Raw genomic sequence first — 17,050 nt, 5'->3', positions numbered from 1 at the left:
TCAAGTGTGGGAACTACCACTTCCGCACATAGATCTTCGCGCCGGGTACGCTCTTCCACCAACCGATCCCATCGCCACTTTGGGAAGAAGAGCCCTTCGTCGATCAGCGGTTCAAGACATTCCACAACCCCGTCAATACGACAGAAGTCGTAGTAACGCTCGAACGAACGACGGGTGGCAATGATGTAAGCCCTTAGCCGTTGAATGCGAGCGTTGTAATAGGCGAGTTCCGATTGAATCACCTCGTCAGACCTAACGCCGAGCTGTTCCCGCGCCCTGCGTAACCACGCTGACCTAGTTGTCACCGGCATCAGAGCAACTTTCTTCTTCCTACAAAAAAAAAAACAACAAGCACAACAAACTCGCCAAGACAGGAGTGAAGGAAAACACAGACTATTTATAGAACGGGGGCACAAGTCCCAACAGCCACAAGTTTCCAAACGGCAGAAGCATTTAATGAGCCCAATAAATAACGTTTCGAAGAATAAGGCATTAAATGACCCCTCATTTAATGCCCCCAAAAGTACGAATAAAGTTTTAAGGGAGCCGACCCCCATACACGGCGCATAAAGTACGAGGGAGCCGACCCCAAAACACGGCAAAAGAAAGATAGTACGAGGGAGCCGACCCCTCAACACGGCAAGTGCGAACATGGAGCACTTATGACGCCGGATCAGCAGTCGGAGACTCGCAACCAGGAGTCAAAGGACGGGGGAGCTCTTCCGTAGGACGATCGACGGTCTGCTCTTCGATCCCACCCGCAGGACGATCGTCACCCTTTGCCTGTTCGCCTACGTTCCCTTCAGGACCCCCGCTGCCAAACTCGCCTTCTTCCCTAACGTCGTCACCGCCTTCAGCATCGCCGCTAAGGGGGGAAGCGATCCACTCTGGAACCGGAGGAAGTGGCTCAGAATAGATCCTGGACACGTCAAAGTCAGCCTCGGTGATATCCGGGAGATCGAGATCATCAACTTCACCCTTCAGTTGAGTCATCACGGCGACGACTTTGTCCTTCAACCCCTCCTCAAGCACAGCGATTTGACCCTCGTCGACGAGCGTTTCGAGCATTTGGACATTCCCGACGGCTTGGTTGTACTCGAGAAATTTCTCCATCGACGCTTTGAATGCCTCGGCGTACCTCTTATGTTTGGCCAGCAATTTCTGAACGCGCACGGCCATTTCGTTAAAGGCTTTAATTCTCTCGTGGTAGCCGAAATCCTCCCGCCGATCTCTGAGCCTCTTCGTCTCCGAGTTGAGAGTAAGGTGCATCCTGTTGTAGGCCGCATCCGACGCCTCAAGCTTTGCCTTCAGGTCGTCCCGCTCCGAGATCCACTTGCGCCGTTGACTCTCAAACTTTGACGCTTCGTCACTAAGCCTTTGGTTGGACCGAACAGCCTCCCCTAGTTGGGCCTCGAGGCGTTCAATCTTCTCTGCGTAGGACGACGCTCCTGACCGGTCGTCCTCCTGATCGCGAACGCGGCGCTCGTAGCGCGAGGTTAAGCGATTGATTCGGGCGACAAGCTAAAAATAAAAAAAGGATAAGAACAGATGAAAAGACAAAAACAGGTTCAAAAACGAGTCGACGAACAGAGCAAACAAAAACACACCTCAAAGGAGGCTTGCGCCACATCAGCAACTGCATGCGCTTCCTTCATCTGATCAACCGAAGGCAAACGACCAGGCCCAAAATGGATCCTCCAGAAAAGTTCAGAGCAAGCTGAAGAGTCGTTCGGGAAAGGACGAGCTTCGGACGTGTGCGAGAAATCCCAGCCAAAATCCAACGTCCTTTGCTTTTTTGACGGGTCAGGTCGTTCCAGGCTAGCGTCGTCTTTTCTTTTCGGAGGACCCTTTACACCCTCCGTATCACGACCAGACCCCTCCGAGCGACGAACTAAAGGAAGGGACTGGGATTGATGTCTCGGAGGTGCGTCAGACGACTGACGTGATCGAGAGGAGACCTTCCCGGCCGAACCAGCACCGGAGGACGAGTGATCACGTCGACCATCCAACTGGGAAGTTGGACGGGGAACGGAAGACGAGTCCGACGCTCGGCGATAACGAGCAGACGCGTTGGGAACACTCATATTCATTTTACCCATCGTCTCGGCTAAAAAAAAAAAAAAGAGAAACTAATCAAAACAACAGGATTAATCTACAATTCGAAGAAAAATAAGAGTTGGATCGGTCACATAAGGATTACCTGTTCTTCTTCGAAGACCCGGTGGTTTCCTTGGACGATCTTTTTCGGTACCCGGCCACACGTAAGGGCAATGGAGCTTAATTGCGTCTATCTCGGCTTGCAAAGAAGAAGGGTACGGAAGCAGACACCTCGGAATAGCAACTACAAAAAAAAAAAGGGGGGGTTAAGTAAAGCCAAAAGATACAAGTGAAGATAACTAAGCAAGAAGGATCGGCTACCGGGTGAAGGGTTCCACCCAGAAAACCAAGGGATCGACGGATCCTCCAAAACCCCCGCAGTAACTTCCAAAAAGAAGTACGAGCCTTTCCAGTTATACGTTTTGCCCTTGGCACCCTCGACGAGCGATGTCTTCTTTGCCGAAGCTACGTAATAAAGACCGGGCGTCTTCTCCCGACTCGACGGATTCAGACATGTCAGCTCTTCAAAGTGATCACAAGTAAGCGTGACCCTTGCAGCCTCGGCCATGATCGAAAGACCGACAGCATTTCGAAAAGTTGACGGGGCAAATTGGGAAATAGCCGCCTTTCGACGAGCGAAATACGTCATCAAAAAGGATGGGAGAGGGAAGGTGAGCCCGCACTCGGTGAAATATTTCTCCGAGAGACAAATAAAACCGGGAGGTGCATCCCAGTGACGTTGAAAAGATCCCGGAATCAAAATCTTTGGCCTAGTGCTTAGTATCTGGGCACTAACCGCGTCAGTCGTCACGTCAATTTTTAACTTCCCGATGCGAACTGCATCAATCGCCGCGTCAATTTTTATCGATGACGGCGGCATGTGGTTGAAACGACTGACGGTCGGCAAAGGAACGTCGTCCATATTAAGAGACGATGGGTCGTCGTTTAGGGGCTCGTCTATCAGGGACGGAACCCTACAAGGGAGCCCCGACGAGCTTGGAGCCGCCGACCCAGGAATAAGACGACGCTTCAGCTCCTCGAATTGAGCCGCGTCTGAATCCGTTGAAGACGAGTCAGAAGAAATTGGAGAACGAGTACGACGACGGACAGATCTCGCGGAGTCGCCGGATTCAGAAGTTGTAGCTCGTCGAAGGTGACTCGCGGCGGAAGAGTTAGACGACGAGGATCGAGGAGAATCCATAACGAAAGCGCGACACTAAAAGCAAAATAACGACGAGATAGGAAGAAGGGAGAATACCTGGACGATGACAGCACCAAAGCGCGAGAAGAAGATAATGAGGCAAGGGGAGAAGTGATATTTATAGGGGAAGAAGGAAGGATCTGGAAGCGTCATCATTGCCACACGCGCTCGGTGACGATACGACTTCCGGATTTCACGCGCGTCAAGCACCGCACACAACGATTCGACCCTGGGCATCGGAAACCGTTTTCTCACGCGCGACTCTTCGTTTGTCCAATCAGAAAAGCGTCCTTTCATCTTTTCACAATTATTCTTCGCCTAAAGACTACGAACTAAAGGTGGAGGGGGGGGACTACTGTTGAGGGTGGATCCACACCTCAAACAAGAGGCCTGGCCCAGGAAAAAGCCCATGATAAATCTCCAAAGGAAGGGAGGGTATTATGGTCTTTTATATGGACGAACCGACACGATTCCCTATAAATACAGGCGTACGGCCCGCATTTCAGGGGATCGTGAAAAAGGCAGCAGAATTCGTACAGCAAGAACCAGAGCTCAGCTCGTCCAAGAAAAAGTCAACGTTTTCAAGCCTATAGCTCGGAGAGTTGACGAGCTATCAGCCCGTCGATTACTTTGTTTGCAACTCGTTTACATTGTGTTGTAGCCCGTCCTTTAGTGCCTCGGCACCGATATAATAAAGAGAACTTCGACCCTCCCTTGACCGAACTAAACATTCTAATTGTGACCAAAAGGGACATCAACACTAGCGTCTCCGGGGTCACAGTAACTCAAGCCTTGGTCTCGGTCCTTTATTTCTAGCTAAAGATTTTTCTGATTTCTCAAGAAAGATGATTGTTGAAGAGAGCATTGTGAAGCTATGTTTTGGATTGGAACACCAGAACAGCATGGAACATACCAAGTAAAGCTCTAAAATTATCCAAAGAAGCGACATTGAGCAAGAATCATACCCAAGGGGGAGGCTTAGTTGTTTTGTTGTTGAGATTAATCATCCATCTCATTTTCTCTGTTTGATTTGTTTTTGCTTACATACATTGCAATAAACTATACTTTAGTTGACTTAGCCACACACAGACACATCCCCTATATATTAAGAGAGAATCACTCTCACAAAAAAATTGAGATGTCGCGCTCACAGAGCTTTTGTACATTTTTTTAATAAATACACTTATTTTTTATTATTATTTACATAAATATGTCACTGAAATATTATAATTTATAAGCCAGTATTTTTTTCTATTAGTTTTTAAAAATGAAAAAATTTAATCAACTATTAAATCCGAAAATTTATTTAATTATTATTTTCATAACCCATTTACTTATCTCCTATATATTAATAGAGAATCATTCTCACAAAAAAACTGAGGTGTCGCGCTCACAGAGCTCCTGTACCTTTTTTAATAAATGCCCTTACTTCTTATTGTTATTTACATAAATATGCCACTAAAATATTACTCCTTCCGTTTTAAAATACTTGTCATTCTAGGCCTAATTTTTGTTTCATTTTAGTTGTCGTTTTCGCTTTCCAATATCATTTTTAGTATAAAATTATCTCAATTGCCCCTTATTAAATAAATAAAAAATTAAATCTTTTAGAATTCTAATAGTCAAACAAGTGTATAATAGAATATTTCTATGTTTTCTTAATACGTGTGAAAACTTCTAGAATGACAAGTAATAAAAAAGGAGGGAGTATGATTTATGAGCCAATATTTTTTTCTATTAGTTTTTAAGAATGAAAATATTTAATCAACTATTAAATCCGAAAATGTATTTAATAATCATTTTCATGACCCATTTACTTATTAAAAGTAAATACATTTCACAAACATGAAAAAAAATTATTCATTTATCTATCACTTTTATCATTTTCTCATTGCATTTTTAAACTTAAATTAGTTTAAATTAAATGAATTAGTTTAAAGATATTGCATTATCTATTTAATGGTATAGTGATATTTATTTTTAAAGATAAATGAATTATTATTTGAAACATAAAATATGTGAATTTGATTTTTAGAAACACAACAAGACATCAAAACTTTCTACATCACCTTAAAAATTTTTTCCAAGTTTAAATATTTTAAGGGTGAAACGTATTTTACAGAAAATAAACGCAAATTTGAATAAAAGAAAAAAATTTACTTACAGATTTTGTTTTATACAAGTGAATCTTAAATTTCAAATAATAATTTTACTCATAATATTTTATTTAAACCGATTTATCCTTCACACAGTGTGGGTTAGTACATATCTATATTAACATTTTTTAAGTACATTTTGTGTTATGTCCTTTTAGTTTTGCTTATTTAAATTTTTATTTACAACATTAATCCTTCAAAAATTTCCAAAATAACATTGCACATAAACTCAATTACTAAAACTTCTTAAATTGATCAATATTTGTTACGTTTATTACCATAAAATTTTAACAACATCTATACATTTCGCGTTTTCCAAAAACAACTCTAACTATTAAAGTTTTAACCCATAAAATCTCCAAAACTATCTTTAGAGATGCTATAATCTCTCAAATTTAAATGATACAACCGATTTTCAAAGTATTTCTCTGTATCATATATTTGTATAACTATTTAAAGCGTACCAATACAAAATAACAGTTATTTTAAGAGCTCACCGATCAAATGTTTAAACGTGTTAGAATTAAAATTAGTCCGATCTATGATTAGTTAAATAGAAATATTAATATCATTTGATACTTCTAATTGTTTAGTTTCACTCAATAAACAACAATAATTTTTTTTAATAAATTATATATGTTTTACGGGTTAAATATAGGACGACCAAAAGTTTAATCACATAACTTTAATACTCAACAAAAACTGAAAAAAAAAATAACATTGTTATATATATATATATATATATATAACACCAAAATATCTAATAATATAATTGAAATAATAAATTATAAATTATAAAAAAAATTGTCATAAATTATAAAAATTTAATATGAATATATATATATATATATATATATATATATATTTTCCCTGCGGTGTACCGCGGGTTAAAACCTAGTGATAAATAAAAAGCAGTTCGCTATAAAGATGGATTTCTCCGCTCCAATTATTGTACCGATTCCTTACTGAAAATGCTTATACTGATCATCAAATTCCAATGGACATTATATCACAAAATGATTTTATATAATTCACCAAATCTGAAATTATTCATAAATGTTTTGAAAAAACAAACAAACGACAAATTGTTAACATATGATCCATTATAATGATAAATGATCATGATCTCCATTATAGTGTATTACTCCTTCTTCTTATCATTTGAGAAGGGCGATTAAGATGAAAAAACCTACAGATCCATAGTTATCAATTCTTTCAAAAATATTATGATTTCACACAACAAGTGTGGTTCTTCGATTGTCTCCAGTTCTCTGGTTTCAATAGGCATGTTGTTTTCTTTAATGTATTGTATCAGCTTCTTCGTCAACACCTAAATTTACATAAATTTTCTAAAATTAATTTTAGAAAATATTTAAATACATTTTCTAAAATTAATTTAGTAATAGTGAAAATTAATTTTAGAAAATATTTTAAATTCTAATACATACAACACCTAAATTTACAAAAATTCTAATTATTTAGATTAATAATTATTAGAATTTTAATCTAAATAATTATTAAATTTTTAATGTAACTATAAAATTTCACCCAAGGATTTTTTTCTTTCTAAACCCGTAAATCATACTTAAAATGAAATTTAGGAAAGGACATTCAACTTCTTCTTATAGTTAGTTTCATATGAGTCTTAGTTAAGCTATTTGACTAGCGGAGAATAAGTTGAAGGATGGAGCCATTTATTTTGAAATGATCCGATCCGTTTTATATAATAAAATAATATAATTTATTAATTTAGTTAAAATTTATTAATCTTCTATTGTAACCTACCCTCTCATTATTTTATGAATCAAAATTTTTTTATCTTTTCCCTACTACAAAGCTAGCTTTAAAGGAAACCAATAATTTTTTTACTAAATCTGGAAGAATAAAATTATATAATAATAAAACATGTATTGTAATACTAAAACAATTTTGATTGATAAAATAATGAGAGGGTAGGTTACAATAGAAGATTAATAAATTTTATGAAATTGTGTGAAAGATATGAATACAAAATGAGAAAGAGTATTACAATGCTATCTTTTTTTTTTAAATCAATATTAATTTAGTTAAATTGGAAAAGGAAAAAAAAAATATATAATAAACACATGTTATCTTTTTTTTCTGTCAACAATTTCTCAAAGTAAAAGGGTGAGCTAACAAAACCGGAGAAAACGTCCTGGTTCCCCATGGGAACTATGATATCGTACCAGATAGAGCATGATCTTTATCCTCGTCTCAGATGTCTTTGCCGAAATTATTCTCCACCTATATATCCCCAAAGATGTAATTTAAGTTTGTATCTCCATGAGATAGAAGTTACCATCTATTTCACCATTGCGATAGGTTGAACCAAGTGACGAAGTTTACAAACCAAATTAAACCTAATTTCAACCCGATTAAAACCCGATTAAAACCCGATTAGAACCTGATTAGAAAACTAAACCCCTAAACCGAGAAATCCCTAAAATCACAATTCACCCTTTCTCCCCTTTCTCTCTCGCGACAAACCCTAGAAAAAGCGATTTCTTTAAAATCACAATTCACCATCGATTTCTCAAATTGAATCGATGGATTTGATAATCCGAGCTGGTTTCGGGCAACAAGATGGTATTCGGCAAAGAGATGGTGTTGGGCAAGGAGATTACGATGAAGAAGGAGAGGATCAAGATGAATTTCATATCGAGAAGCTTGCTCAGGATTTTACTGATGCTGAAGAGTCAATTCGTCACGACACGTACCCAGAAAGTGAAGACGAGGAAGATGGTCGTAGACCTCGTGGTGCGGGTCCAGAGAGAGTGTTTATGGATAACGGACGTGGTGATGGAACGTTGTGGAAAGGGCAATCCTTCTACAATGGGGTCGCATTCAAGAAGAATGTCTTGGACTATGCACTACATACCGGTTACAATTTGAAGCAGTACAGGTATAACAATGATAAAATCGGGTTTAGATGTATTGGGGATAAGGGAAATTGTGAGTGGAAAGTGTTCGCTGCATTTCTTCCAAATGCATCGTTGTGGAGGATTACCAAATACATTGATAAGCATTGTTGTACTCCCAATGGTGAGTGTGACATGTTTAAGACCCAATTTATAGCTAGAATTTTTCTCGATAAGATTAGGGAGGAACCGGATCATTACAAGCCATTGAGGATTGAACAAATTATCATGGAAAGGTGGAAGATATCAGTTACTAGGCCACAATGTCGAGCTGCTCGGAGAAATGCTTTGGCATGGATAGATAGAGAGTATGAAGTCCAGTTTACATGTGTGACAACCCGTCCCGTTGACCCAACTAGCCTCACTGCTAGCCGCCCCAACGGACCCCAAGCTGGCCCTGCAGGGCATCGATCCTAATCCCTCACTGGGCAAATAGAACTATTCATCCAAATCCACAGTAGGTTATTGGTGCGCCAGGCGTTCCTCGAACCCTGGTCCCCACCTTTTAACAACCTTCCCACAGGACAAGCTGTCACCAATTGATCTACTGTGGATTTGGATGAATAGTTCCATTTGCCCAGTGAGGGGTTAGGATCGATGCCCTGCAGGGCCAGCTTGGGGTCCGTTGGGGCGGCTAGCAGTGAGGCTGGTGGGGTCCACGGGACGGGTTGTCACATAAAAATCAGCTTAATTGGTGGCAACTTGTCCTGTGGGAAGGTTGTTAAAGGGTGGGGACCAGGGTTCGAGGGACGCCTGGCGCACCAATAACCTACTGTGGATTTGGATGAATAGTTCCATTTGCCCGGTGAGGGGTTAGGATCGATGCCCTGCAGGGCCAGCTTGGGGTCCGTTTGGGCGGCTAGCAGTGAGGCTAGTGGGCTAGCAGTGAGGCTAGTGGGCTAGTAGTGAGGCTAGTGGGGTCCACGGGACGGGTTGTTACAACACGACTGCGAGATTACGCAGCTGAGATCTTGGATGCAAATCCAGGGTCTATTGTTGAGGTAGATACAATCAAGAATGATGCTGGTCAAGATGTGTTCAGTCGGTTTTATGTTTGTTTTGATGTCTTTAGAAGAACTTGGAAACAGACTTGCCGGCCAATAATAGGAGTTGATGGAGCCTTCTTAAAGTCGAAGATCAAGGGACAGTTGCTTGCTGCCTTAGGCAGAGATGCAGACAATGGCATCTATCCAATAGCCTGGTGTGTTGTTCAAGTTGAGAACAAAGAAAACTAGTTATGGTTTGTGAAGAGATTGAAGACTGACTTGGAGCTAAACGAGGGTGATGGTTACATTTTAGTGTCTGATCGACAAAAGGTATACTTGTAATTTCTTATATTGGTTGATAGATGTCAATGTTATGGTTTTTAATATGTTTGGTCCTGTTTTAGGGGTTGATAAAAGCCGTGGAGTTGAAGTTACCAAAAATAGAGCATAGAATGTGTGTTAGACACATCTATAGGAACTTGAAGAAGAATCATCCTTCCAAGAAGCAAATGAAGCCACTCCTCTGGCATATGGCTTGGAGCTATAATGCAAAACAGTTTGGGGAGAGATTGGAACGCATACATGCTTATGACATTGGTGTGTATGATGATGTTATGAAGTCCAAACCAAAGATTTGGACTTGTGCCTTCTATAAGATGGGGGGTTATTGTGAAGATGTTGACAACAACTTCACAGAATCTTTCAACAAGACCATCGACAAAGCAAGGGAGAAACCATTTATTGCAATGTTGGAGACAGTTAGAAGACTGGCTATGGTTCGGATTGCCAAACGTTCAGCTCTTTCTCATTCTCACAAAGGTAATTAATTGTTTTAATTCAAAATTTAATACAATTTTCTACATATGTAATGCAATGTTATTGGTTTTTGATGTTTCAGGTTTATGTACTCCATATGTGTCAAAGTTTCTTGCTAAAGAGCATGAGAAAGCTTCGGAATGCCAGGTTAATCCTTCTACTAACGGTGCTTTAAAGTCACACTGGATGGAGACAAACACATAGTTAGTTTGGAAAATATGACTTGTACCTGCAAAAAAATTCAAATATGTGGGATTTCATGTGAGCATGCGTATGGAGTGATTCTGAAGAGGATATTAAGTGTTGATGACTATGTGTGCCAGTGGTTTCGAACTGCTATGTGGAGGCTTAACTACACAGATGGCATTACTCCACAAAGGGGTGCTCGTCATTGGCCTTCGACTTTAGGTGAGGATGTTTATGTTCCACCTGAGCCACCACAACCTGGGAGAAAGAAGATAACTAAGGCAGAAAAGAAGAGGAAGCCAGGTGTAAATGAGTCTCCTGTCAAGAAGAAACCAAAGCAGAAAAAAAGGATAATGCACTGTGGAATTTGTTTTTCTGATCAGCATAACCGTAGGTTCCACCAGAAGAAAAATCAAACACAGGTTATTAATCGGTTTGTTCTCATTTTATTTGTTATAATCGGTTTCTTGTTCTCATTTTTTGGGGATTGCAGTTTTTCAGGCTTCTCAAGGTGGTGGAGGAGAAGTTGTTCAAGGTGGTGGACATTCTCAAGATGTTGGTGGACTATCTCAATATGGTGGAGGAGAAGTTGTTCAGGGTGGTGGAGGACTATCTCAAGGTGGTGGAGGACTTTCACAAGCCTGAATATTGAAGATTATGGTAGTAGGGGTCTGTTTTTCTGGTCTAAGAAACTAGTTGGATCTGTATTTCGATCGAATAGACTAGTAGGGTTATGTTTTTAGTCTGTGATCATGTTGAGAACATGATTTCAAAACCTTATCATTCTGCTTGTTTTCAGAACATGTGTTCATCACGTTCTGCCTTTTATGAAATGTAGAATGTTTATCTTATTAAATGCAATCGCAACACCAACAAGAGTTCACACTCAACACCAACACAAACACAAACAAGAGCATAAAGCAGAGCATACAACCGAACAATAGATTACAACCGAACAATAGTTTACAATAGCTCATCATACAACCTTAAACATAGCAAACATGATCATAAAACCGAAAACACATACAATTATAATATGTTTCATCCTACATTGCAATTCAGCTTTTGCTCTCAACAAAACTTCTTCAACCCTCTCACATAGCTATTTTTTTAACTCCATTTGCATCTTCTCAAATTTCATCTTCTGCTCTTCCAATGTCTCTATTGTAAGCTCTTTCATCTCTTCTTTTATTCTCTCAATTTGAACACCCAATGTTGCTACCTCGTCCAACAATGCCTCATCGACCCACTTAAAGGTGTGGTTATCGTTCACAAGCTACATTATATCATAGAAAACAATGAGAATTGATGAGAATTGATGAGAGTCGATGTCAATGTCAAACAAAGCATAACGTAGTACATTCTTTGCTGTTGCTTCTCAACATCGAAAGTATCTCCGGGAAGGATTAGGCTTGGATTTGGAATTCTTTGCCATGATTTGTTCCCCACACCAACATCTCTTAGGCAAGCCAACGACGAATCCTCTTTGTCGGACATTTGCTGAACCACTCGAAGCTCAAGAAACATTGCTCATGGTTGCAGAGATCGATTTTAGAAATTTATGCTTTTAGGGTTTGAGGATTTGGGGATGTTAATGGAGTTATGGATGTATCATCTCGGGTCGGGTTATTAACATCAGTCGGGTTTTATTTTTGGTTTTGTTTTTGGTATGAACCGTTTCCTATCGGTTCACTCTTTAAACCGATAACATCCCCATATATGGATATATAGGTTGAGAATAATTTCGGCAAAGACATCTGAAACTAGGATTATGATATCATAGTTCTCATGGGGAACCAAGACGTTTTTCCAACATTATTTACATACAATACTACAAGATGCAGTAAAACACGAATATTTCGTACTAATTTATCCGCTTTGAAATTGGTACTACGAAGAATTATAAAGAAATCAAAATAAGAGAGCTCCTTCTTGCTCTTCTCTACTTCATCTAAATGGGTCGGAAAAAGCTAATCATTCTGCTGGTGTACACACTATATTCACCAAAATCGAAACAGTTTATGAGGAAAGTAATATTAGTCCGCATGTGTTATTCGTTTTTTTCACTAAAAAGTCATTTTATTACAACTCAAAAAATGTAATCCAGATCAACGACAACCAATAACTGAAGAGTTAACGGGAAACCAACACTAGAAATTGAAAGAAATGACTTCCTAGACTTGGCAAGTCGAGACCTCAAATGAGGGTTATTGAAACCATCAATATTGAATATTGTCGCTGTCGGGATGTTGAAGTCGAAATAAAATTTGACGAATAAACGTTAGGAAGGAGCCAAAAACAAACTAAGATATCCCCCATGCTTCAAAAGATAAGCTCATAAAATATGAAAACAACGTCAAACAAAGAGTTCTAAAGTTTAACTATCCAAAGATATCCAGAACTTTATATAAATCCTCATTGATCTGAACTCTGGAATGTCATGAAGAAACCAACTACAGTACAAGCGTTTAACAACATCACATAAATTTTAAAAGCTTACTCCAAAGAACTCCAAACAATGTGATTACTTCCCGCTTCTTACCAGGAGCCTTCAGCACTAGCGGTTGGGTTGTGGAACGATGAGTATTCCCAGAATGTCTTCAATGAGTATGGCTGAGAAACCGTCACGCCTTCTTCTGTGATCTTTGCTATCTGCACATTTTTTATGTTACCATTATTACATTCCAGATGAAGAACTTCAACCAAACTAATTTGAGATTATTCTTGTTCATGAGATAAGATAACGGCCCAAAAAAACTTGTTATTAAAGACAAACCTGAAGCTTGTTAATAGCAGATCTGTCACGGTAAAGAAGCACACGCATACATTTCTCAAGGAGCTTGACACCATCTTCAAAGCTCAGGTCCGCATGCCACTCATCACGAAGAATTGGCCTCGCGAGATGGTTTCCAAAGCCAGTGGCAACATGATCATCCTCAAAACTAACACCAATCATTGAAACCTAGAGAGAATCAAATAAATCCAAATCATTAGCTACATTCATAAGAAGATTATATATGTGAATGAAAAGTCTGACGCATACCATTCCAAGGTAACTTTTCCCGTTTTTGACGCCTCCAAGGACGAGAGTGTTCCACAGAGGGTTAAACTTGTTCCGACGGTTATACATCACACGGGTCAGATAGTTGTGAATCTCTTTTGGTCCCAAAGAATTACCATCATCCCACATGTTATCGTTCAGGCTGTGTAAAAACTAGGGGTCGTGAGGCATAACAAGAAAGAAAGATTAAAAAAAAAGAGAAACATTGAAACAAACAGATTCTTACGTGAGCTCATCAAGATAACGGAGAATCTCCTGAAAGTCACTGATTTCTCCACTGGCACCAAGAAGAGAATGCTTACCAATAGCCTTCATCCTCTCAATGTTCTTGTATCTTAAGGTGGATCCATATGAACCTACAGATTCGCAAAAATTTGAAGGTGAGTTGAAGCTACAATATCATCATTACTCTCTGATGAAAAATTTCCAGGAAACCAAGTTCACACATTAGAACTTAAGAAACAATCTAAGCTATTAAAGAGATCAGGAAAACACATAGCATCACTAACCGCACAGACATCTGATAGTTCTTTTACATATAGTGAATTGGTGTTAAATGACAAAACAAACTATTTCACTTGATATAGCTAGGCAGTAGTTGATAGTTATAATGTTGATTCTCAGTTGCATTTCTTGACCTAACTAATAATGGAAAGCTCAGAGGAAACCGAACAGAAAACAAAAGGAACTACAAATTGTCATAACTTATCAACTCTATTCAAACTTGTGCACTAAAATAAATGAAACAATCCTCAATTCATAGTCCACCCTGAATCTTAAGATAACAGGGAGAAGAAGCAGGAACAGCCGATGAACAATAACATTGTATATTGGAAAGAATATGTAGGTAGGCAAACAAACGGATTAAAAAAGAGAACGGTCACAAGAAAGCAGACCCATAAACATTGCATGTCTATGTTTCTAGCCACAAATACATATTCTTATCAGGAAGCTGCTAATAGACAGAAGACAGAACAAAACTATTTCTGCGTAATAGTGTTTGACCAGAATTATCTTACTCATCTCATACCCACTAAAAAAGATTCAAACAACCAAGTTGACCAGAAATTGTATCTCAGTTTCATCATCAGGTCTAAAAATCTCAAACAGATTGATAAATAAAAGTAACAGTTGAAGAACTGCAACAAAAGATACTAACCATACTACAAATGCGGCATAAAAGACACAAAATAAATAAAACTAAAAGGAACCATGTGCATGAAGCTATCACTCTAAACAACCTGATTGCTTAACAGATCATGAATGTATACAAAAGAGCATACATGGGACTACCTACTCTGAAAAAAAAATTAATGTCAATATACGCTTCTGAACATTATTCATAAGTCATGCTGATCACTACTTATCTAGAACACTTGATATATATGTATATCTACTACCCTGCTGTGATCACTCACCTAAAAAGAAAAAAAATTATATAAACAAGCATCAATAGAAGAAAAGGAAACGCTGCAAGCAATCAAGCTCATATCAGATGTAAATACAACTATCCTGGCTCTAGTTCTTCGGGTTTTAAGTATATATCCAGATATATACATTGCAAGCAAAGTAAAGACTACAGCCAATTACTTCACCAAATACGCAATGACTGAAGGAAGTATAAGTGCTCATACAGTGAAATGCAGCAATTAAAGAGCTGAAACTTGGAAAAAGAAACAGACCTCCCATATCAGAAGCCATCAAAACCCCATCTTTGTACTTGATTGCAACAATTGAAGTTCCCGTAACATATGGGTACCTAACCAAAATTTTACAACATAAACCCTAAAAATCCAAAATCGAATCCTAAAATCGAAAACCCTACATAAGCGTAAGAGAAAGAGAATTTTGTACAGCGTTCTTTGTGATTCAGCTTCTGCGATCTTCACAGCATCTCCGTTCTCAATCGGAATAGTAAACTACTCAGAAGAAGAAACCAAAATCAAAATCACGAAAAAATAAATCAAACCCAGAAGAATCAGAAGCATACACAGTGAATAAGAACATTAAAGTTTACAGATTGATCTGAATACTTACAGTCATCTTATCGAAAATTTCGTAGTAAGCTTCTGAGATTTTTAGGTTCTTCTTCTTCTTCTTCTTCAAGATCTGATGTTTTCGTTTTTGTTTACCTCACTAAAAAGACTTCTGCGATTTCCTTTTGCTCAAGAAACAAACTGAACCGGTTCTAACCCGGTGTTTACTGGTTAAACCTGGTTATTGATCTATAAATATCAATTTTATCGGGTTAAACCGGTTCTTGACCTGACTCGATCTCACACATATATCAAGTTTATCGGTTTAAACCGGTTCTTGACTCGCTGATTTCACAATTAGATCGGTTTAACCCGGTTATGGACCTTACTCAGTCTTAGGCCCTGATTGGTGAAAACTTTTAAGACTTTAAAACCATTTAAAAGTTGTAAAAACATTTTATTTGTCAATCAGACTTTTAAAACTTTATTATTTTTTTAAGTTTCAACAACCACTTTAATTTTTATCTTCTTTATTTCCTTTACTTTTTTAAAGCCTCAAGATGACGCTTTAAAATCAATAAATTTTAAAAGCATTCTTTTTCCTCTCCCCATTATATTTAAAAACTATATATATTTTTTACATATTATTTTTTTACAAATTAAATATTTTTATTTTTTTCTCTTTCTTTTAAGATCCATTTTAATAATAATTTTTATTTATTCATCATCATCATTAATAATGATGTAAAAGAGTTTATGAAACTCATCAGAATAAACATTCAAAACAATACATTGATTAGTGTTTAATGGATTTTTTGACTGGTCATATATATAACTACTCAATACAAAAAATATTCAAAACAATTAAAAATCAATCACCAAAAAAAGAAAAGCAGAATTTTCAAATAAAATCACATATTTTATTGACATATATATATATATATATATATATATTTTTAAAATATCATTATATAACTTTATTTTTGTTATTAAATTGTTATGAATTATATTCTGACATAATTTATATTTATTATTAATAAATAAAAAAAATAACAGCTACAGCTTCAAAAGTTGTTGGTAAACAATCAGATTTTAAAAATAAAAGTTTTTATAGTCAAAGCATCTACAGCCAAATTCTCTACAGCCACAAGTAACAGCCGTTACCAATTAGGGCCGCCTTAGTTTCACACAAATATCAATTTTATCGGTTTAACCGGTTAGTGACCTGACTCAATCACAAATATCAATATTATTGGTTACCCCGGTAGACCTGACCCGAACCCACTCTAAAATCAAATTTATCGGTTTACAGATATGAGTTGACCGGACCCGAATTAATTCGGGTTTATACATGACACGACCCGACCCGACTCGAATAAACTCAACTATCAATAAGCCCAAGTCCAGTAATATTCAAACTTTTAACTCTCTCTCAGTTTTTCTTCACCTTCTAGAATCGTCTTTACTCTCATTCTCGTCGACTGTTTTCTCGCCGGAGAATATCTCTCAGTATGGCTAGGTTACCGAACAAACACGGCCGAGATCAAACTCAGGTAACCAATTTTAACTCATTTCATCTTCGTTTCATGAATCGCCTCTAGCTAAGGTCTCTGTTTACTGAGGATTGAGAAG

General features: G+C 38.0%; 3 protein-coding genes across 4 annotated transcripts in view; 1 reads left to right on the top strand and 2 right to left on the bottom strand.

Moving 5' to 3' along the window:
* On the bottom strand, window positions 14-2,285 carry LOC104787407. Its single transcript, XM_010512984.2, has 3 exons — window positions 2,201-2,285; window positions 1,608-2,107; window positions 14-1,521 (listed from the first exon to the last, which is right to left on the bottom strand). The coding sequence occupies exons 2-3, from the start codon at window positions 2,097-2,099 to the stop codon at window positions 661-663; spliced, it is 1,353 nt and encodes a 450-aa protein (XP_010511286.1). The 5' UTR covers window positions 2,100-2,107; window positions 2,201-2,285; the 3' UTR covers window positions 14-660.
* Window positions 12,686-15,588, bottom strand: LOC104787406 (proteasome subunit beta type-4). The gene is made up of 7 exons (XM_010512983.2): window positions 15,480-15,588; window positions 15,297-15,361; window positions 15,125-15,201; window positions 13,669-13,798; window positions 13,425-13,584; window positions 13,158-13,343; window positions 12,686-13,033 (listed from the first exon to the last, which is right to left on the bottom strand). The coding sequence occupies exons 1-7, from the start codon at window positions 15,483-15,485 to the stop codon at window positions 12,920-12,922; spliced, it is 738 nt and encodes a 245-aa protein (XP_010511285.1). The 5' UTR covers window positions 15,486-15,588; the 3' UTR covers window positions 12,686-12,919.
* LOC104787404 (RNA polymerase II-associated protein 3-like) overlaps window positions 16,835-17,050 on the top strand; it is a 3,349-nt gene continuing 3,133 nt past the window's right edge. Inside the window, exon 1 of one of the 2 annotated variants that reach the window (XM_010512981.2) lies at window positions 16,835-16,971. In XM_010512981.2, coding sequence (XP_010511283.1) covers window positions 16,930-16,971 — 42 coding nt within the window. In that variant the 5' untranslated portion in view covers window positions 16,835-16,929. The remainder of the gene's footprint in view (window positions 16,972-17,050) is intronic. The other variant, XM_010512982.2, reaches the window with a different exon arrangement.

The sequence above is a fragment of the Camelina sativa genome, chromosome 5 (genome assembly GCF_000633955.1).
Source record: "Camelina sativa cultivar DH55 chromosome 5, Cs, whole genome shotgun sequence".
Lineage (NCBI taxonomy): Eukaryota > Viridiplantae > Streptophyta > Magnoliopsida > Brassicales > Brassicaceae > Camelina > Camelina sativa.
This window is presented reverse-complemented; position numbering and strand designations above follow the sequence as displayed.